General features: G+C 37.2%; 3 protein-coding genes and 1 pseudogene across 3 annotated transcripts; 1 reads left to right on the top strand and 3 right to left on the bottom strand.

Annotated features, from left to right (window-relative positions):
- Positions 1–8,665: 8,665 nt before the first annotated feature.
- On the bottom strand, positions 8,666–11,869 carry LOC106375712 (glycosyl hydrolase 5 family protein-like). Its single transcript, XM_013815697.3, has 4 exons — positions 10,602–11,869; positions 10,196–10,443; positions 9,281–9,804; positions 8,666–9,195 (listed from the first exon to the last, which is right to left on the bottom strand). The coding sequence occupies exons 1-4, from the start codon at positions 10,998–11,000 to the stop codon at positions 8,795–8,797; spliced, it is 1,572 nt and encodes a 523-aa protein (XP_013671151.2). The 5' UTR covers positions 11,001–11,869; the 3' UTR covers positions 8,666–8,794.
- A 1,252-nt stretch (positions 11,870–13,121) lies between these two features.
- On the bottom strand, positions 13,122–15,622 carry LOC106375727 (glycosyl hydrolase 5 family protein-like). Its single transcript, XM_013815716.3, has 4 exons — positions 15,059–15,622; positions 14,653–14,900; positions 13,738–14,261; positions 13,122–13,651 (listed from the first exon to the last, which is right to left on the bottom strand). The coding sequence occupies exons 1-4, from the start codon at positions 15,455–15,457 to the stop codon at positions 13,251–13,253; spliced, it is 1,572 nt and encodes a 523-aa protein (XP_013671170.2). The 5' UTR covers positions 15,458–15,622; the 3' UTR covers positions 13,122–13,250.
- Positions 15,623–16,536: 914 nt separating this feature from the next.
- Positions 16,537–18,802, top strand: LOC106445279 (annotated as a pseudogene).
- A 58-nt stretch (positions 18,803–18,860) lies between these two features.
- LOC106445289 (COP9 signalosome complex subunit 6b-like) lies at positions 18,861–21,104 on the bottom strand. Its single transcript, XM_048742403.1, has 9 exons — positions 20,727–21,104; positions 20,562–20,650; positions 20,391–20,484; positions 20,214–20,275; positions 20,046–20,124; positions 19,866–19,958; positions 19,552–19,652; positions 19,384–19,439; positions 18,861–19,143 (listed from the first exon to the last, which is right to left on the bottom strand). Exons 1-9 carry the CDS (start codon positions 21,025–21,027, stop codon positions 19,062–19,064), a joined length of 957 nt encoding a protein of 318 aa, XP_048598360.1. The 5' UTR covers positions 21,028–21,104; the 3' UTR covers positions 18,861–19,061.
- Between the last annotated feature and the right edge of the window lie 295 nt (positions 21,105–21,399).

The raw sequence follows: 21,399 nt of genomic DNA, 5'->3' as shown, positions 1-21,399 counted from the left end.
ATCAACAATAAAAGATAGTTTATATGTCGATAATAATTTCTTTTACTTTATTTAACCTGAATCAACAGAAAAGTTATGTAAATTTTATCACTACAAGAAAACACAAGTTTTACGAGGGCAGTTTTCCTCGTTACTTCGTCGTAAAAGCAGTGTTACGACGAATTAGCGAGGAAACCCGTTTCGTCGTTATACGTTTGTCGTAACGCATATATCCTCGCTAATTCGTCATAAGTTAGCGAGGAAATAATTTCGTCGTAAAAGCGAAGGAGGATATTTCGTCGTAAAGACCACGTAAAGATTCCACGTAAGGACGTCGCTAAGTTTCCTCGTAAATACCACGAAAAGCTTTCCTCGTAAAACCCACGTAAATAAATACTCGTAAAATTAACGTAAATACCTTGACAGCTTTCCACGTAAAGAAAACGTAAAAACCTTGATAGATTTCCACGTTATTTCCATGTAAATGTTTCCTCGTAAAAACCACGTTAAGCTTCCACGTAAAGAAGCCGCAAAATTAGCTACGAATTTACTTCGTTTCATTATTTTATAGAAATATAAAAAATTATAATTATAAATATAATTTAAATTATTTAAATTATTAATAAAATTAAAATTCTAAAAAAATCAAAACCAAAATATTTTATATATAAATAAGTTTTGAATTCATAATACAAGAACCGAAATTAAAAAGAACTAAGGGTGGTCGTTAATTAATCGCCTCGTAGAATTCATCACTCCTCGCCTGAACATCCGCCTCGGCATGTGAGTCGTCGGTCGGTGACTGGCCTGGGATAGGATTTTGTTGTCGCATGGTCCTCAACAAAGTCGCCCATTCCGGATTTGTGGCCGCTACAACGTCCAAGAAGCCCTCGAGTCCACCCATACGAGATCGCAGCTGAGTAGACTCTATACGCAGCTGAGTAGACTCTCTACGCAGCTCTTCGGACTCCCTACGCAGCTGAGAGACTTCCTCATCCCGTCGCTGAACATAAGACGATGTCGCTCTCGGAACATCGTTGACGGAACCAATCCCCAACGTCCGTCCCTTTTTTTTAGGGACAACCTTAAAAACAAAAAATAAATTTTGTTAGTAAAAATTTAAAGTTAAATTAAATGAATATTTAAAAAAATTAAAATTTTAGAAAATTTACCTCCTCGTAAAGCTTATCCACTTCAGGTGTGGATAAGGTGACGGGTAATCCATCGGTGGACTGTTGGGTCAGCTGGGTCTGGCGTTCTTCAACCCGAGCAGCCAAATCGTTGTAGATTTGCTCGGACTTGCCATCTATAAATCGGCCCGCCTTGTTCTTGTGGGTCCTCTCGTAAAGTTGCATAAGAGACGGGAATTCTCCCGTCTCTTTGGCCTAAAAAAACATTTAAGAAAGTTGTTAATTAGAATATATATAAAAATATACTAAAAATTTAATATAATTAAATTTTTAATTACCATTTCCAAACGGACACCGGCGTGGGGTTTTTGGCCCGTAGTGTGAAGCATCGGCCCGTTCCCGTGCTCATCGACTGTGTTACGGGAGTTAGAGCAAGACTGGGCGATTCTAATGGAATCAGGAAGACGCCAATATCGGATGAGGCCATCCCAGACATCCGTGGTGAGCTCAGCGGGTTTGCCACGCTCATACCCCTTCACGATCCAGTCACCCTTCCAGTTGGAGACCGTGTCCAACAAGCGAACTTTCGCCTTCGCTTCAAACTTCTTTCTCACCCTCTCAGTGATCCCCAAGGCCCAATTATATTTTTGCTGTTGGAAAAAATAATTTATAATTAGTTTTTCAGAAAAAAATATATATATAAATAATAAAAAATTTAAAGATATATATTTAATTAATAGAACTTACAGCGTAAATTTTGAACCACGTCTTTCTGACGTAGTGGGGCGTCGTTTTCCAGTTCGGATGTGCCATGGAGAAGTAACCTTTTATCGTATCGGTTACGTCCGATGCAAGACATCCGTCAATCCCCCACCTGAAAAATACAAATTTAAAATATAAATTATTTTTTAAAGTTATAAAAGAATTTAAAAAGAATAAAAAAATAATGAAACATACCATAAAGTTCCGTCCGGTCGGTCGGGGTCGATGACTGGTAAACCTTCTCTGCCTGGCAGACGGAGAATGTCCTCTACGGTGTACTGCGAGTAAGGAGCACTCGGAGGCACCATCAAATCGGGATGAATCTCGCCCGCGGGCATCGGAGGTGCCGGCATCGTAGGAGGCACAGGAGGAGGAGGCATCTGGGGAGGCACGTGAAGAACCGATGGTGCACTAGAAGAAGGAGATCCAATGACTCTCTGAGTGTACTGAGTCTCGGGGACAGTCTCCTGACCCGAAGAACCGGGAGCTGAAGAAGACGACGGGTCTAAACGACTACCCGGCTCACCGAACATCTCTCTGTAATGGGCAGTAAGTCTACCTTTTCGAACCTGAGAAAAAAATTTAATTTTTTAAATTTTCGTGAACATATACTTCCCAACATTATCCACCTAATCAACACTAAATAACATAAGATCCGTAAACCTATCTAAATTCCCTATACTAACCACCTAATCTATCCTAAACTAATCAAACTAGAGAGGAATTAGAGAGACTTACCATTGCTACGAATTAGGGAGGAAGTGGAGAGGAAGTAGAGAGGAAAGACGGAGCGAGCTCGCTCGGGATATATATAAGATTACTTGTCCTCGTAATTTCCTCGTAAACTTACGAGGAATTACAGAGGCCCGCGTTTTCAGTTACGACGAAATAGCGACGAAATACAAAGGCTCGCGTTTTCGTTAACGACGTTTTTACGACGAAAAGGGTTACGTGGAATTAACGAGTTAACCAGTTACGAGGAATTAGCGAGCCTTTATTTTCTATAAATACCCACAACTTTCCTTCTCAAACCACACACACAAACTCACAAAACACACCCTATCTCAAATCACACTCCGCACCAAAATACTTTTCAAATTAGAAATATTTGAAAAAAAAAGAAGAAAAGAAGATATTAGAATTTATGTGGGTGAGACTTAAGTCTCGCCACATATAATTCCAGTATCTTTCTTTTTTTCTAGTTTTTATACTACGAGGAAGTAGCAAGTCCCGCTTTTCACCAATTTAGAAAATTTGGAAAAAAAAAGAAGAGAAGAAGATATTTGGAACTCATGTGGTCGAGACTTACGTAAGTCTCGCCAAATGTGATTCAAGCATCTTTCTTCTCTTCTTTTTTTTAGTATTTTTAATATTTTCGTCGTAATATCGTCGTTAGTTTACGACTCTTTTACGACGATTTTGGCTTACGTGGAATTAGCGTGCCCCGCTTTTTTAATTTCGTCGTAAAGTCCTCGTGGCCTTACGAGGTGTTTACGACGAAATCATCCTACGTGGAATTAAAGAGTGCCTCCTTCGTCATTTACTTTACGTGGTATTTACGTCAATTTACCTTACGAGGTCTTTACGACGATTCTGTCCTACGTGGAATAAACGAGTGCCTCCTTCGTCATTTACTTTACGTGGTATTTACGTCAATTTACCTTACGAGGTCTTTACGACGATTCTGTCCTACGTGGAATAAACGAGGATTACGTCGTACATTCGACGTCAGATTACGAGGAATTAACGAGCAGTACGTTTAAATCCCTAAAATCCGAAACCCCAAACCCCAAAACCCCATATTCCTTATCTTCTACTTCATATATTCCAAACCCCATCTTTATTTTCATTCCAAACCACAATTCCCACATTTACTTATTTATAAAACAAACTCCCACAATTTCTTATTCATAAAACAAACTCCCACATTACCTTATTCATAAAACAAACTCTCACATTACCTTATTCATAAAACAAACTACACAAAATCAAATACATCAATCGGATACATCGACATTCTCGTCATCACTAGAAATATCATCATTTTCATTAAACTCGTCTTCTACAGCTTCGTCTGTGGCATCATCGGTAAGATCTTCGTATTCGTGATTATGCGGATCAATGAGAAGGATGTCATCAACTTCTTGTTCAGGTTCCTCGACTTCATTTATCTGTTCTTCTTGCAATGGTGGTTCTTCTCCACTGATGATTCGTCCTCGAGGTGTAACTTTGATCACTGCTAACCAATTTATACCCGAATCTCTCATCCGAGGGTATGGAAGGAAGCTAACTTGGTCTGCTTGTGAAGCTAAGATGAAAGGCTCGAATTTGTTGTACCGACGTCCACCGTTGACATCAACTACACCAAATTTGTTAGACCGAACACCTCTGTTGACGACGGGGTCGAACCATTCACATTTGAAGATGACGCATTTCAGCTTCAGTATCCCTGGAAATTCGACTTCAATAATCTCCGTCAAGATCCCGTAGAAATCTGTTTCCCCTTTCACACATATTCCATAGTTACTGGTCGCCCGCTGTCTACCATACTCATATGTGTGAAAAGTGTAGCCTCGTGTGAAATACATCTGTGATGTGGTGACCTTTACAAGTGGAGATTGAATTACTTCGTGTAACCACTTAGGATAATCTGCATCGTCGTCATAATCAACCTGCAAAAATAAAGAGAACATTAAAATACAAATCATGTATGAAAAAATAGTTTGAGTTATAATACCTGATTCCGCAACCACTTAATGAAGTGCTGATCTTTCCTTTTGTCTACGTCACTTGTGGATATACCAGGAAATGTTTCTTCGACTTGAGAAACAAATAGGCTGTAAAATTAATCACATTTCATAGGAATGAATCTCTTGCAATTATATAATTAATTATATGTGTTTTGAAGTGTCCATATATGTTACCTTTCAAAATAACGCATCAATGGATCCTCGCAATTGAGTAGAATATAGGTGTGTGCACTATGAGCGTCTTGTTCACTCGACCACCAAACCTCTTTAGACTTCCCACCGAGTCGTCCAATCTGGCTAAAGATGTCTGGAACACCAGCAACTGCATATGTTGGCGCAACTCCACCATCATCATATCTTCTTGGAGCTCTTCTACGGGTACGTACTTTTGACGCAAAGTAGTACGATGTGAAGTGAGAAACTTCTTCCGTCAAACTTCCAGCAATTATAGAACCTTCAACTTTGGCGAGGTTCTTTGCTTTTCCCTTCAAATATTTCATGGCTCGCTCATACTGATACATCCATCCGTAATGTACAGGTCCACGAAGCAATGCTTCATATGGGAGGTGGACAGCTAGATGCTCCATGACGTCAAAAAATCCAGGAGGAAATATCTTCTCCAAGTTGCACAATAAGATGGGAATGTTCTCCTGAAGCTGTTCTACAACTTCTTCTTTAAGAGTGCGTGTGCTCAGATCCCTGAAAAATGCTCCAATGCCTTTTATATTCCAAAAACAATTAAACACATTGTTAGTCGTATATTATTTTGCAAACTAGACCGTTATAAAATTATTGTGATATAAAACACTACGAACCTGCAAGTGCTTCATGTACGTTTGTTGGAAGTAGCTCCGCAAATGCAAAGGGCAGTAGTCGTTGCATAAAGACATGACAATCATGACTCTTCATCCCAGAGAACTTTTGACCCTTTTCAACACATCTAGAGAGATTTGAAACATACCCATCGGGGAACTTCACTTCTGATGCCACCCAGTTGAACAACACCGACTTTTTTTCTGAAGACAGTCTGAATATCGGAACGGGAACTTGTCCATTGCTTTTAATATGTAACTCGCTTCTTGAGCAAATATCCGGCAAGTCCAACCTCGATTTTATGTTGTCTTTTGTCTTCCCTGGGACATTCAATATTGTATTCATGATGTTCTCAAAGAAATTCTTCTCTATATGCATCACATCGAGGTTGTGGCGCAGAAGAAGATCCTTCCAATATGGCAACTCCCAAAATATACTCTTCTTGTGCCAGTTGTGATGAACACCGTAAGAATCAGGCATATTACGAGGGACATGCCAATTACCACCCCAACGAACTGTTTCGTTAGCTCCGTAGTAGTCGATTTGTGCTTCAATTTGTTCTCCAGTTAGATATGGTGGAGAAGTGTCTCTCACAACCCTTTTGTGCCTAAACAAATTCTTGTTTCTTCGGTAAGGATGGCCAATGGGAAGAAATCGACGATGACAATCAAACCAACTTGTCTTCCTACCATTCTTCAGTTGAAACGCATCTGTCGTTCCATTACAATATGGACAAGCTAATCTCCCATGTGTAGTCCATCCAGACAACATCCCATATGCAGGAAAGTCACTTATGGTCCACAAAAGCATAGCTCGCATCGTAAAATTCGTCTTCGTTGAACAGTCATACGTCCTCACCCCTGTTGACCACAAATCCTTCAACTCTTTTATCAGTGGTTGTAGGAAAACATCCAGGGACCTTTTTGGATGGTTCGGACCAGGTATCAATATCGTCAAGAATAGCAACTCCCGTTGCATGCACATCTCCGGTGGCAGGTTGTATGGCGTAAGAAAGACTGGCCACAATGAATATTGTCTCCCTGACATTCCGAACGGACTAAATCCATCTGTGCATAATCCGAGATACACATTCCGGCTATTGCTAGCAAAATCCGGATGTACTTTGTTGAAATGTTTCCAGGCTCTTGCATCTGATGGATGAGTCATCTCACCATCCGTCTGAGTATGCTCGGCATGCCATCTCATCTTTGCAGCAGTCTGCTCTGATTGATACAATCTTTTCAATCTGTCTGTAATTGGTAGGTACCACATCCTTTGGTACGGTACCCTATTACGTCCCCGTCCTTGCGGCTTGAATCGTGGCTTCTTGCAGAATCGACATACTTCTAGCTTCTCATCATCTCCCCAATAGATCATGCAGTTGTCGATGCAGACATCTATCATCTCCGAAGGCAACCCAAGACTATAAACTAATTTCTGAATCTCATAATAAGAATCAGCAGACACATTGTCTTCCGGCAAATACTCTTTAAACAAGTCCGCCCATTCGTTCATGCAACTTTCAGGTAGATTGTGATCAGTTTTAATATTCATCATTCTAGCAGCCAACGACAATTTAGAGAGACCTTCTCTACAACCACTGTAAAGTGGTTGATTCGCCGCGTTTAACATTCCGTAAAACTTTTTTGCATCTATATTAGGTTCTTCATCTTCATCATGAGCTACGAATGCATCAGCTACCATATCATGAACCCTATCATAATCTACCATCTCCTCCTGATGGTAACTATGTTCATTATGCAAATGATGATTAACCGGTTCTTCCTGAAAATTGCTATTACTACTACTAGCTTCATTCTGATCATAATTATAACCTTCCCCATGTTGAAACCAGATATAGTAATTTGGCGTGAAACCTCTATTTATTAAATGCTTCCAAACATTTTCACGGTTTGCCAATTTCGAATTGTTGCATTTCCGACAAGGACAGAACATCTTACCACTTTCTTGGGCGAGCGGTGTTGAATCTGCTTGGTGCATAAATGTCTCCAGCCCCGCAAGGTATTCTTTCGTCACTCTCCCGTTAGCATCTCTATGCATATACATCCAATTCCGCAACTCGTAAATAGTCCCAGAGCCAGCCATTTTTTTTTCTTTCACGTTTTTTGTTGTTGGTGTGTTTAAAATGATGTTCCAACATCCATATTTATAGAAAATTTCGAATCTGGTAGTTGTAATTTTACTATGAAATTACGACGAAAATTAATTGTATGGCCAAAAAAAAAACGTGAGCCACCTACCAAGTTGGTGGATTCAAAATTTCCTCGTTAAGTACACGTAAAATATTTCGTCGTAAAGCACTCGCGAAATTTACGTGGCTTTTACGAGGAAATAGTTTTTCCTCGTAAAAGCCACGTCAATTTACATCGTCTTTACGACGAATATTTTTTGTCGTCACCTTACGACGAAATAACGATGCTTTTCTTTCTCAACGTACTTTCCTCGCAATATCAACGTTTTTTTACGAGGATTATTTTTCCTCGTTAAACTTCCTCGGTAAAGATACGTTTTCTTGTAGTGTATAAATAATTCAACACGTTGGAAAATATGAGCTCATGCTTGGATAGATTTTAATAAGGTCTTACTTCTATATCTCAACGTGAAAAAATTATTATGTGCTAATTCATATGTACGATTCATTGCTTTTTTATATAAATTCCCTCCCAAAATATTATACTTTTAAGTTATTTGTGTGGGAATTTGGAAGATCACAACTCAATTACACCTACAATTTTGGGAACAATCACAAATTCTGGAATAATCACAAAATCTTAGCCTTTATCGATTTCAAACAGAAGTACATACAAACTGTTAATTGGATCCCATTGTCAAGCATAAAAAAGCTAGCAAATCTTAGTATTTCCTATTTCTTTGGTTCAAATTAAAACATACGATAAACAAACCATATTCTTTTTTTTTCTTTTTTCAATTTTGTGTAATCAAATGTGCGTTTGCTTTTTTATTTATAAATTCATGACTATTATGGAAATTTTGTTACAAAAATATTTGTATTATAATTTATTTATTTCAGCATTTGTATAGTAAATTATATAAATTATATAATGGTGTAAAAACATTTATTTACATTACGAAAACAAATAAAAAATATATGCGCGGTCGTACGGATCCGGCTTTAATATTGGTTTTATAGCAGTAGTACAGATGGAGATGACATTTTTTTCCATCATCATAAATAGTAATAATATACGCTAACTTGATTTCTTTGGTTTCCTTATGATTTCTGTCCAATCGCGAATTTTTTTATTAAATTTTAATGATTAACATGTTTGACCGTAAAATTATTACAAATACATTTTATCAGAATAAAATATATAGAATTTAAAGAACTTTGAACCACTGGCTCGCTGGATCACACGAAGCATCCTTAGTCAAACACTTGCAAGGGTTAGCGACAATGCTGTTGTCACGTTCATCCACATCAAGACATAGTAACAAGCCATTACTTGTCTTAAACGACAAATGCATCTTAGTAGCTGAGATTTGTCCCAACTTAGAGCACTTAGTGCCAACTCCAAGCTTCACCTTTTGTCCAGCAACATCTGGAGTTTCAACGCACATTTTATTGATCCAGAGAATGCCTTCCTTGGGATTAAAGGTCGATGGCTCGGATTTAGTGCATAGTTCAAGTCGAAGTGTGGGTACATTGCCTGAGTGGTTATTGGTGACACATAGGCCAGTATGTGGGTGCAAAATAAGTTTTTTCTCTTGTAAACCGGGTCCTGCACACACACATATATATGTTAGAAGATTGAATCCTAAATATTTTTGTATAGTTTTATATCTTATTAAAAAAAAGAATCTGACCTCTAAATGGATGTTGAATTCCGGAGAGTTTCTGCAAGTAAGTAGAGTTTCTGACGTTTTTCCAAGTAGCATCCAAAACACCATAAGTCTCAACCATATGTTTTGTACCGGTTCTCAAATAATAATCTCCGGTTAATGCCCAAACCGCCCAATCCAAATCCTTCTCAGCGGCCCAAGCCACCAAACAATTCATATACCGGTTTCCGCTGACGTCAACGCCTCTCTCGTCGGTCCCAAACTCACTCAAAATCAAAGGAAAGCCTCTGTCGAGCAAGAATCCTCCATTATGATTGACTTCCCCGATGATTTTGGCGCAAATATCGTTGGAGTTGTGTTTTACCCACGCGCCTCCCTCGTGGGAGAAGCTGTACCAATGCTGCTCGAAGACGAGTTTATCGGTGAAGCTGACGTTGAAGAAGCGGTCACGGAGGAAAGAGAGGTTTGTGTCGAAGTCTATGCCGGAGAGGATAACTAGTACTTCAGGGTTTGCGGCGTGCACTGCTTCTGCTCCTTTTGGCATGAACCTTCACGTAAACCATTAACAGTTTAATATGCATGCATGTACTTATTTTCTTATATACCTGAAATTTTTGACAATGAAGGTGAACCCTTGTTTATACGTACATAATTTTATGAGTTTTCAAACCAAATAGTGAATGTATAGCCAAAAATAAAATAAAACTTTAAAACAATAATACAAATGAAAGAAAAAAGTTGATACCAAAAGGTGAATCCAAACATTTTACGTAAATGCGCGTGGACATATGTTAATCTTATATATATATGTATAGATTTTTAGTAATAATCATGAATATATTCACAAAAATGGTAATTTCTAATAATTTCCATGTTGAAATTTCTTGGTTATATTCGAAATGAAATACACATTAATTGGTGATGATTTGAAATGCGTACCTAAACCATAGGTCAGGGTAATCTCTAGTACCACGTGGCTCGTTCCTAAGGCTCATGCCAATGACATTAGTGACATTGCGGAAAAGAGTAGCCATTTTGCCCAAGCCCTTGGCCCAAATGACGGGATCAAAGTTAGGGTAGCCGAAGAAAGCGTCGAGGTCGTTGTCGCTGCAACACCAGCCTGGATATGTCAAGTGGTTGTCTAGTATCACCATCAATCCGTTTTGTCCAAGGTTCGATACCACTTCCTGGTTACAGAATAAAATTAACACAAACATATTTATATTGAGAGAGAGAGAGAGAGATTCCATTAAAATTAGTACATTTCTTTCGTTTGGTCAATTTTGGTTAGTTTTTGTTATTGGATTGACTAGCTAGACCAATGCTATAGCATTAAATATGTTACCTGGAATGCATTGAATATGGGAAGATTAAGGATTTTGGGATTGTGAATTTGAATCCCAAGAGCATCATCAAACAAGTTCAAGCTTTCAAAAGACTGCTTGACCGTGATTTTACGAGCCAATGTGTCATTAGTCATCAAATCAAGAGGCCAAGTGAGTCTAACACAGTTAAATCCCATTGAAACAATTTTCTTGGAGATGGAGTCTAATGGTTGTTTGCTTAGCCCTTCAGCCACAGCGGGCTGGAGATGAGCTGGCCAGTTCACACAGGCTAGCTTTACCCTTTGGCCTTTCTCGTCCACGATCCATCGAGTTTTTGTGGAGAGCGGAAAGCTTGTGGATAGAATTGGAATCCAAGTAATGAATAATAAGAAGATACACAAACATATAGATCTTGCCATTTTGTTTTATGTATGTTTCTTTTGTTTTTGATTATGATTATTTTGAATTTCATTCGCAATTTATATATGAAAGAAGTTGATTTAGTTTCTGATTGCTGGCAGATTATAAGTGTTTATGGTTAGAGGTTAAATTTTTCCAGCCAAAGAAAGCAACTGAAGATAAAACAATAGTTTTAACTGTAAGAAAAAAACAGCAATGGACGGATCATGATGTTAACAGATTCTGAGCTGTAAATTTTCCTTTAAAATTTAAAAGACTTTAATATAATACATTATTAGAACATTATTATAACAGTAAAATTTTGTTTCTTTACTTATCTACATTAATTTGTACCAATTATAAAATAGAAATGTAAAATAATCGGGTTTTGCAAATGGATAAAAGTTCAGTCTAGTCTATTTTACTATTTTTATCTTAATTTCAATCGGTGACAAATTATGTAGCCAAACACATATTCAAAGACATAGTTTATGTGAACAAAATAATAACTTAACTCAAAATAATAAAATGTATTACATATATATATTGTCACTTAATTTTCCACACAATATAACTATTTTACTAAATAAAATGGGTAAAATTTATAAATGAGCCAGTTCATCTCTATTCAAGTTTATATAATATTATTACATGATCAGATGTGTTAAAGACTTTAATAATTCAAACATCAACATTCATGAAATTCCAAATTTTGTAAAACCAAAGCATTATACTTATTCTTGCTTCTTAATGCACGAGTAAATAAAAACTTAGTTTACATGATTTGTTTTAAAGGTGAAGAAGAATTATGATCTGGAGAATGAAGTTTAAATGTGTGTTTCATATTAATTTTAGATTTGAACTATTAAATTATTTTAAAAATTCTTGTTACATTTTAAGTTTGTTTTTTTTTGAAGTTTTTAAAACATTCTGGTTACTGAAATATTTTATTTGATATGATGTTTTGTAAAGAATAAGTATATTACTTACAACATATCATTAAAATAATACCTATATTATTTACAACATATCAATAAATTTAATTTGGTTGAACCGAATTGAACCGGTCGAACCATATTGGTCCATGACCCAAAGAATTTCCGGTTCACTTGCAGGTCCGGTTTTAAAAACATTGGTTTTTAAAATTCCATTTCGGATTATATGTGAATCTACTTTATTAAAACAAAAGTACACACAAAGAATAGCCCTTAGAGTTATATAATGCCACTGAAAATTTAATTAAGTTATCGTTAAAAATTCTTGTCTTTTTCAGCTATTAACTGTTTTCCTAAAATGATCATTCCTACCTAAAACGACGATAACTCCTCCACGTAGAAAATTATTTCATTTACCGTTCTCTTCCAATATCAACAATAAAAGATAGTTTATATGTCGATAATAATTTCTTTTACTTTATTTAACCTGAATCAACAGAAAAGTTATGTAAATTTTATAAATAATTCAACACGTTGGAAAATATGAGCTCATGCTTGGATAGATTTTAATAAGGTCTTACTTCTATATGTCAAAGTGAAAAAATTATTATGTGCTAATTCATATGTACGATTCATTGCTTTTTTATATAAATTCCCTCCCAAAATATTATACTTTTAAGTTATTTGTGTGGGAATTTGGAAGATCACAACTCAATTACACCTACAATTTTGGGAACAATCACAAATTCTGGAATAATCACAAAATCTTAGCCTTTATCGATTTCAAACAGAAGTACATACAAACTGTTAATTGGATCCCATAGTCAAGCATAAAAAAGCTAGCAAATCTTAGTATTTCCTATTTCTTTGGTTCAAATTAAAACATACGATAAACAAACCATATTCTTTTTTTTTCTTTTTTCAATTTTGTGTAATCAAATGCGCGTTTGCTTTTTTATTTATAAATTCATGACTATTATGGAAATTTTGTTACAAAAATATTTGTATTATAATTTATTTATTTCAGCATTTGTATAGTAAATTATATAAATTATATAATGGTGTAAAAACATTTATTTACATTACGAAAACAAATAAAAAATATATGCGCAGTCGTACGGATCCGGCTTTAATATTGGTTTTATAGCAGTAGTACAGATGGAGATGACATTTTTTTCCATCATCATAAATAGTAATAATATACGCTAACTTGATTTCTTTGGTTTCCTTATGATTTCTGTCCAATCGCGAATTTTTTTATTAAATTTTAATGATTAACATGTTTGACCGTAAAATTATTACAAATACATTTTATCAGAATAAAATATATAGAATTTAAAGAACTTTGAACCACTGGCTCGCTGGATCACACGAAGCATCCTTAGTCAAACACTTGCAAGGGTTAGCGACAATGCTGTTGTCACGTTCATCCACATCAAGACATAGTAACAAGCCATTACTTGTCTTAAACGACAAATGCATCTTAGTAGCTGAGATTTGTCCCAACTTAGAGCACTTAGTGCCAACTCCAAGCTTCACCTTTTGTCCAGCAACATCTGGAGTTTCAACGCACATTTTATTGATCCAGAGAATGCCTTCCTTGGGATTAAAGGTCGATGGCTCGGATTTAGTGCATAGTTCAAGTCGAAGTGTGGGTACATTGCCTGAGTGGTTATTGGTGACACATAGGCCAGTATGTGGGTGCAAAATAAGTTTTTTCTCTTGTAAACCGGGTCCTGCACACACACATATATATGTTAGAAGATTGAATCCTAAATATTTTTGTATAGTTTTATATCTTATTAAAAAAAAAGAATCTGACCTCTAAATGGATGTTGAATTCCGGAGAGTTTCTGCAAGTAAGTAGAGTTTCTGACGTTTTTCCAAGTAGCATCCAAAACACCATAAGTCTCAACCATATGTTTTGTACCGGTTCTCAAATAATAATCTCCGGTTAATGCCCAAACCGCCCAATCCAAATCCTTCTCAGCGGCCCAAGCCACCAAACAATTCATATACCGGTTTCCGCTGACGTCAACGCCTCTCTCGTCGGTCCCAAACTCACTCAAAATCAAAGGAAAGCCTCTGTCGAGCAAGAATCCTCCATTATGATTGACTTCCCCGATGATTTTGGCGCAAATATCGTTGGAGTTGTGTTTTACCCACGCGCCTCCCTCGTGGGAGAAGCTGTACCAATGCTGCTCGAAGACGAGTTTATCGGTGAAGCTGACGTTGAAGAAGCGGTCACGGAGGAAAGAGAGGTTTGTGTCGAAGTCTATGCCGGAGAGGATAACTAGTACTTCAGGGTTTGCGGCGTGCACTGCTTCTGCTCCTTTTGGCATGAACCTTCACGTAAACCATTAACAGTTTAATATGCATGCATGTACTTATTTTCTTATATACCTGAAATTTTTGACAATGAAGGTGAACCCTTGTTTATACGTACATAATTTTATGAGTTTTCAAACCAAATAGTGAATGTATAGCCAAAAATAAAATAAAACTTTAAAACAATAATACAAATGAAAGAAAAAAGTTGATACCAAAAGGTGAATCCAAACATTTTACGTAAATGCGCGTGGACATATGTTAATCTTATATATATATGTATAGATTTTTAGTAATAATCATGAATATATTCACAAAAATGGTAATTTCTAATAATTTCCATGTTGAAATTTCTTGGTTATATTCGAAATGAAATACACATTAATTGGTGATGATTTGAAATGCGTACCTAAACCATAGGTCAGGGTAATCTCTAGTACCACGTGGCTCGTTCCTAAGGCTCATGCCAATGACATTAGTGACATTGCGGAAAAGAGTAGCCATTTTGCCCAAGCCCTTGGCCCAAATGACGGGATCAAAGTTAGGGTAGCCGAAGAAAGCGTCGAGGTCGTTGTCGCTGCAACACCAGCCTGGATATGTCAAGTGGTTGTCTAGTATCACCATCAATCCGTTTTGTCCAAGGTTCGATACCACTTCCTGGTTACAGAATAAAATTAACACAAACATATTTATATTGAGAGAGAGAGAGAGAGATTCCATTAAAATTAGTACATTTCTTTCGTTTGGTCAATTTTGGTTAGTTTTTGTTATTGGATTGACTAGCTAGACCAATGCTATAGCATTAAATATGTTACCTGGAATGCATTGAATATGGGAAGATTAAGGATTTTGGGATTGTGAATTTGAATCCCAAGAGCATCATCAAACAAGTTCAAGCTTTCAAAAGACTGCTTGACCGTGATTTTACGAGCCAATGTGTCATTAGTCATCAAATCAAGAGGCCAAGTGAGTCTAACACAGTTAAATCCCATTGAAACAATTTTCTTGGAGATGGAGTCTAATGGTTGTTTGCTTAGCCCTTCAGCCACAGCGGGCTGGAGATGAGCTGGCCAGTTCACACAGGCTAGCTTTACCCTTTGGCCTTTCTCGTCCACGATCCATCGAGTTTTTGTGGAGAGCGGAAAGCTTGTGGATAGAATTGGAATCCAAGTAATGAATAATAAGAAGATACACAAACATATAGATCTTGCCATTTTGTTTTATGTATGTTTCTTTTGTTTTTGATTATGATTATTTTGAATTTCATTCGCAATTTATATATGAAAGAAGTTGATTTAGTTTCTGATTGCTGGCAGATTATAAGTGTTTATGGTTAGAGGTTAAATTTTTCCAGCCAAAGAAAGCAACTGAAGATAAAACAATAGTTTTCACTGTAAGAAAAAAACAGCAATGGACGGATCATGATGTTAACAGATTCTGAGCTGTAAATTTTCCTTTAAAATTTAAAAGACTCTAATATAATACATTATTAGAACATTATTATAACAGTAAAAGTTTGTTTCTTTACTTATCTACATTAATTCGTACCAATTATAAAATACAAATGTAAAATAATCTGGTTTTGCAAATGGGTACAAATTATGACAAATTATTTCAGTCTAGTCTATTTTACTATTTTTATCTTAATTTCAATCTGTGACAAATTATGTAGCCAAACACATATTCAAAGACATAGTTTATGTGAACAAAATAATAACTTAACTCAAAATAATAAAATGTATTACATATATATATTGTCACTTAATTTTCCACACAATATAACTATTTTACTAAATAAAAAACTTTTTTCTATTTCACTTAATTTAGACAAACACATAAAAATAGTTTTTTTAATTTGTTTATAGAATCAGTCAGGCATGGACACTCGGGTACCACTTCAGGTAGGCCCGGCTTGGATATTATAAATTTATATGTGAGTTTCGAGTTGGGTCTTTTCGGGTTTAGATGGTTCGGTTCTGATATATAGGAACATAGAAAAAATATCAAAATAACCAATGTATCTGAAACAAATTCGAAATATTTATACTAAAAATAACTATATTACCTGATTCAATTTTGATCTGTTGAATACAATTAATTATATTGCAAAACATCTAAAATATATAATACTAATCATGAAAAATAAATATTAATTTATAAAAATAAAATAACCAATATCCACGCTGGCTCGCGAATCAAGCTCGGTTATGCCGGTAGTGTAAAACACAAGCACTATGGCGAGTTTGGCCATTTAACTATTTAAGTGAACTAAATGTTGTGTATATTTTTTGCTTTTTTTCTAAACCACAAAAATTTTACATTTCTAAAAATAGTTAAACTGTTAGTGAATTTTAAAGGAATACGTTGTACAAATTTTTGAACTTTTGTTGGGATTGTGAGAAAGTTAAGGAGAAAATTTATCTATCCAAGCTGTTTTATCTCTTGAAAACCTTTTGCCCACATACACCTTCATTGTGTTGAGGGGCACTGATGATCAAGAAAGAAAGAGAGTTCAGTTCTCACATAAGGTTTCATCTTGTTCATTTTCTGAGATTACTTTTAATCCGTTAACAAATCAGGTAATGGTGACCATTCTAATGTTGTATATTTTTCTCATGATTTATCATGTTGTCTTATTACTATGTGAGCTCTCTGCTGATTTTGAGGTATATCGTTATCACATTTCAGGTTAAGCCCAAAGTTGAAGCTGAATCTTGTGTTTGTAATGACTGGTTTTAGTGATACCTTTGCTGTAATGGGAGAATGGGTAGACTGTAGCACTAACCACAAGAAGAGATCCAAAGCAGAACTCGATAGAGAGACTTCTTTAGAAGTAGACGTTAAGAACAAAGATTTTCTTCAAACCAACTTTCAAGAGAGATCTAGTTACTCAGGAGGTGGTCTTAGTGAAAGGGTTGCTGCTAGAGCCGGGTTTAAAGTACCGAGTATAAACACTGAGAGTAATCTTTGGTCTTTAAACATCTCTTCTCCTGGTGCTACCCCTGCAACTCTGCTAGAGTCCCCTGTCTTCCTCTCAAACCCTTTGGTAACTTCTCAAACATTTCATTATTGTCTTCCCTACAGATACATTTTTAATCTATCTTATCACTTGTAAGCGCAGCTATCTCCGACAACCGGAAAACTCTCATCACCACCTTCAGATCATAAAGCTAAGGATGAGTTCTTTGATCCTACAATCATCGGTGTAGAATCCGATGCTTCCCAAGTCTATGAGCAAACACATAACATTGGTTTAGGAGGTGCACCTGCAGATGATGGATACAACTGGAGGAAATACGGACAAAAACTAGTTAAAGGAAGCGAGTATCCACGTAGCTATTACAAGTGCACACACCCAAACTGTGAGGTCAAGAAGAAGGTTGAACGGTCCCGGGAAGGTCATATTACAGAGATCATATACGCAAAAACTCATAACCACCCGAAACCTCCACTTAACCGCCGTTCAGGGATTGGATCCTCCGGTACATGCAATGACATGCAAATAGATGGAACCGAACAACAAGGTTTGGCGGGAACTAATGAAAACATAGAATGGACATCACCTGTGAGAAACTATGGATCAATGCAGGTTCAAAACAGAACTCAGTTCGGGTATGGTGATGCAGCCTTCTTCAAAGATGAAGATGAAGAAGATCGTACGTCCCACATGAGTGATTCCATGGGTTACTACGGAGAAGCAGATGAATCCGAGCCAAAGAGAAGGTTAGAAATTAAAAGTAAACATTAAAATGATCAGAAGCCGAAACGTTCTGACTTCTTGTGCTATTCACACGTATCAGGAAACTAGAAGCTTATGCAACGGAAATGAGTGGATCAACCAGAGCCAACCGTGCGCCAAAGGTCGTGGTGAAGACCACAAGCGACATCGACATCCTCGAAGATGGCTATCGCTGGCGCAAGTATGGACAAAAAGTCGTTAAAGGAAACCCCAATCCAAGGTTCTTTTTCGAAACTGCTCTCTTTCTGTTGCAGCTAAGATTTCATCACAATCTGTGTTTATTGTGTAATGCTTCAGGAGCTATTACAAATGCACAGCTACTGGATGTATAGTAACGAAGCATGTGGAGAGAGCTTCTGATGACCTCACGTCCGTACTAACCACTTACATAGGGAAGCACACTCATGAAGTACCGGCAGCTCGCAGCAGCAGTAGCCACATGAGTTCAGGCAGCTCAGGGACCATTCAAGGCGGTTTACCGACTCAGACCCACAACCACCATGAGCACTATCCAGTGCCACACAGTAGATCAGAGGGTCTGGTCACAGCCAGTTCATCTCTATTTGACTTTCAGACACCCATGAGGCCTCCTTGGGCTGGTTTCTCGGTTTACGGAGGCGAAACTGAGCTTCTGGGTCTTTCAATATCTGGCTTAGCTATCGGACAAGAGAGGTTTAGCATGCCTGCAACTGGTGATCCAGCTGGGCTGATGTTGCAGTTACCAGCAGAGCCGAAGTTAGAACAAGTCTCACAACAGGAACTTGGATTCTCGAGGAGATCATTGATATACAGAGATACGAGTAGTTTACCGGAAATATAAAACCAGTTTATTTGTGCAGGGATTGTTTTCTTCGTATTTGAATAAACAGTAGTTAAAGTTAAAGGTAAAAAAGCTGCTTTGTTTTCAAAGTCTTGTCGCGTGATTTTAAGTGCTAAAAAATAGAAGTAATCTAATAAACATAGCTTGTAGTCTTAAAGAACGTCATTAGCTCTTAGATGCCGAAAAGTGAAATACCTTAAAAGAGTTCTAGATTTCTCTTTTAGGAACCGCAAAAAGGGTTTTACGTTGAAACTAATCTCTACATGAATGGAGTCCTACCGCCTCTTCGACTGTTCCTCTCGTACGCAGTGTTGAATTTGTCCACCACCTCGTTCATGTTGCTGCAGTTTGGAACAAATAGTGAGAAAACAATTAGAAAGTTTATGATCCCCTAGCTACTACAGGCTCGCTATCTTAAATTATAACTAGGATGGTGCAGCAAGGTTTAGGATTTAGTTCTCCACCTAGTCTAAAGCAAGTACTGGTGATTTCCTCTAATCTTTGTATCAATCAAAAGATAGCCATGTACATCCCTGTCCATCATTGATTAACTAAATTGAATATCTATGTAGAGCGCATACCTGGTACAATTTGTGATCATTGCTAGGTAAGACATCAGCAATTTGTCGTTGTACTCCTGCAAATTAATTAAAAATATTTATGCAGAGATTAAAATATTAAGAATTTAAGACAGTCAAATGTCATTTTTTAACTAATATAGCTAAGGAACAGAGTAAGGCACTACTTACCATTAAGAAATCCTCTTTAAATTTTTCGGATTGTGCGGCAGGCAGACTTCTGAGCAAACTAGCTACTTGCCTCAGTAATGAGTTGTCGCAAGGAATATCACCTAGATACAGAATCACACAAGCCATTAGAAAACCACAGGGACCCCTGGAATCTTTCATTCAGCAGTGTCGTCTAAACCACTTTGTTAATTCCGTTTCCAACATAGTAAACACAAATACAATTTTTTTTCAGCTACGATCAGTTGAAACAAAAGTGAAGAGGGGGGGGGGGGGGGGGGGGGGGGGGGGGGACTTGAGGAAAGAATACAATATACCTTTCTGCATTGCGCCAAGATATTGATGAAGCACTCTGATTCTGCTATTAAGCATTTTGATGGCACTGTGTATGCCAGTAAGATGAGCAGCCACTGCACAACATCTTTATAATCAGCCTACAGTTCCACAGGAACGTGTAACAAGATTATGACAAATACAAATTGTACAATAAGGCTTACATTGAGTCGCTGCTGAGCCTCCATCAGATGGCTTAAGATGTGCAACATGATCAACCGATATTCTCTCAGCTTCGACTGTCTGCACACGTTACAATAATCGCTATGTCATCAAACGTCCACTCTCATATTATATTACATAATCACAGACCAAGTGGGTTAAGAACAAACCTCGATTGCATAGCTTGCATTCACGAAAATTGGCTGAGGAATCCCGTCAATGACATGGAACTCTTGAAAGTTTTCAAATACAAGCACATCACATAATAGGATTAAAAAAAAGTTAGAATCTTTAAAGCAAACAAAACGCAAAAAGTTATGTGAATCCTCCACAATATAAAAGCTTACCACTTTCATAGATAGTCACAGGGAGATCCTTCTGTGCGTGATTGATAGCCGGATTCAAAAGGACATAAACAGGAGATTCATTAATGTCCATCAGCTGCACAAGACATACACAATCAGTACACAGAGACCTAAAGACTCAAACTTTCAAAACAACAATGGACTTGAACTCACAGCTTTGTGGATACTCATGTCAGATTCATTAGCTTCGCTTCCAGTAGAGTACCATCCCAATATATAGAAGTTAGGGAACACCTTCTGATCTAAACACCCAAACAAATTCAAATCGATTAAACAAAGCAGAGACGAGAAAGATCGAGTTTTTATAAAAACCCTTACAGAGCTCTTGCTTCTTCTCTAAGAAGGATCTATCGAGAGTATCGGTAGTAGGATCCAACAAAAGCTCGAAGCTGTTGAAGATCTCAACCGTCCGTCCTTTCTGGGCACCGATGACGCACCCATAAACCCTAAAATCCTGCGGGAGCGTCGCGTCGCCGGTGCTGGGGTTATTATTGCCCGTCGCGCAGGAAGAGGCTGGGGGATTGAGCTGAGTTTTGACTCTAGTGAAGTGATCGGAGATGTTGAGCATCACCAGAGGGTGGAGCTTGAAGGTCAGGCCGCTCGAGGAAGAAGGCGCCATTGATGTGTCAGTGTGTCTCTCTCGAGAGATTTTTTTTTTTTTTTTCCCCCGGCGATTGTTAATTCTTTTTGGTTCCTCCTCTCCTAAAGTCGGGATCTTTAAATAAATCGCCTCGATTCGGATCTTCATATGGGCTTGGTGGGCTGGTCTTTCTAGCCCATTCCGTAATTTTTAATAAATAGTTTTGGAATCTTTAGTGAATTTTTATGTTTACCAGGTTATTTTATTCTTATACAATAAAGGAGACTTTAGTCTTCCCCTTATGAAGCCACATCATCAAAGATAGATGGGCATTTCACGACACGTGTCGCCACACCAAGCATCCTTGTGATTTTCGGCCGACGCTTCTCTTATTTATCTAACATGATTTGG

This window comes from Brassica napus, chromosome A1 (assembly GCF_020379485.1).
Source record: "Brassica napus cultivar Da-Ae chromosome A1, Da-Ae, whole genome shotgun sequence".
NCBI lineage: Eukaryota > Viridiplantae > Streptophyta > Magnoliopsida > Brassicales > Brassicaceae > Brassica > Brassica napus.
The sequence above is the reverse complement of the archived record's forward strand: the minus strand, read 5'-3'. Positions and strand labels throughout refer to the sequence as shown.

What these genes read in the sequence shown, in the direction of transcription:
- LOC106445289 (XM_048742403.1), bottom strand. Translation starts at nt 21,027, where the DNA reads ATGGCGCCTTCTTCCTCGAGCGGCCTGACCTTCAAGCTCCACCCTCTG. An exon ending in TGTGACTATCTATGAAAGTG is followed by an intron (nt 20,276 to 20,390) that starts GTAAGCTTTTAT and finishes AAAACTTTCAAG; the next exon opens with AGTTCCATGTCATTGACGGG. An exon ending in ATGCAAGCTATGCAATCGAG is followed by an intron (nt 20,125 to 20,213) that starts GTTTGTTCTTAA and finishes TAACGTGTGCAG; the next exon opens with ACAGTCGAAGCTGAGAGAAT.
- LOC106375727 (XM_013815716.3), bottom strand. Translation starts at nt 15,457, where the DNA reads ATGGCAAGATCTATATGTTTGTGTATCTTCTTATTATTCATTACTTGG. An exon ending in TACCCTGACCTATGGTTTAG is followed by an intron (nt 14,262 to 14,652) that starts GTACGCATTTCA and finishes GTTTACGTGAAG; the next exon opens with GTTCATGCCAAAAGGAGCAG. An exon ending in AATTCAACATCCATTTAGAG is followed by an intron (nt 13,652 to 13,737) that starts GTCAGATTCTTT and finishes GTGTGTGTGCAG; the next exon opens with GACCCGGTTTACAAGAGAAA.
- LOC106375712 (XM_013815697.3), bottom strand. Translation starts at nt 11,000, where the DNA reads ATGGCAAGATCTATATGTTTGTGTATCTTCTTATTATTCATTACTTGG. An exon ending in CCATATTCAATGCATTCCAG is followed by an intron (nt 10,444 to 10,601) that starts GTAACATATTTA and finishes TTCTGTAACCAG; the next exon opens with GAAGTGGTATCGAACCTTGG. An exon ending in AATTCAACATCCATTTAGAG is followed by an intron (nt 9,196 to 9,280) that starts GTCAGATTCTTT and finishes GTGTGTGTGCAG; the next exon opens with GACCCGGTTTACAAGAGAAA.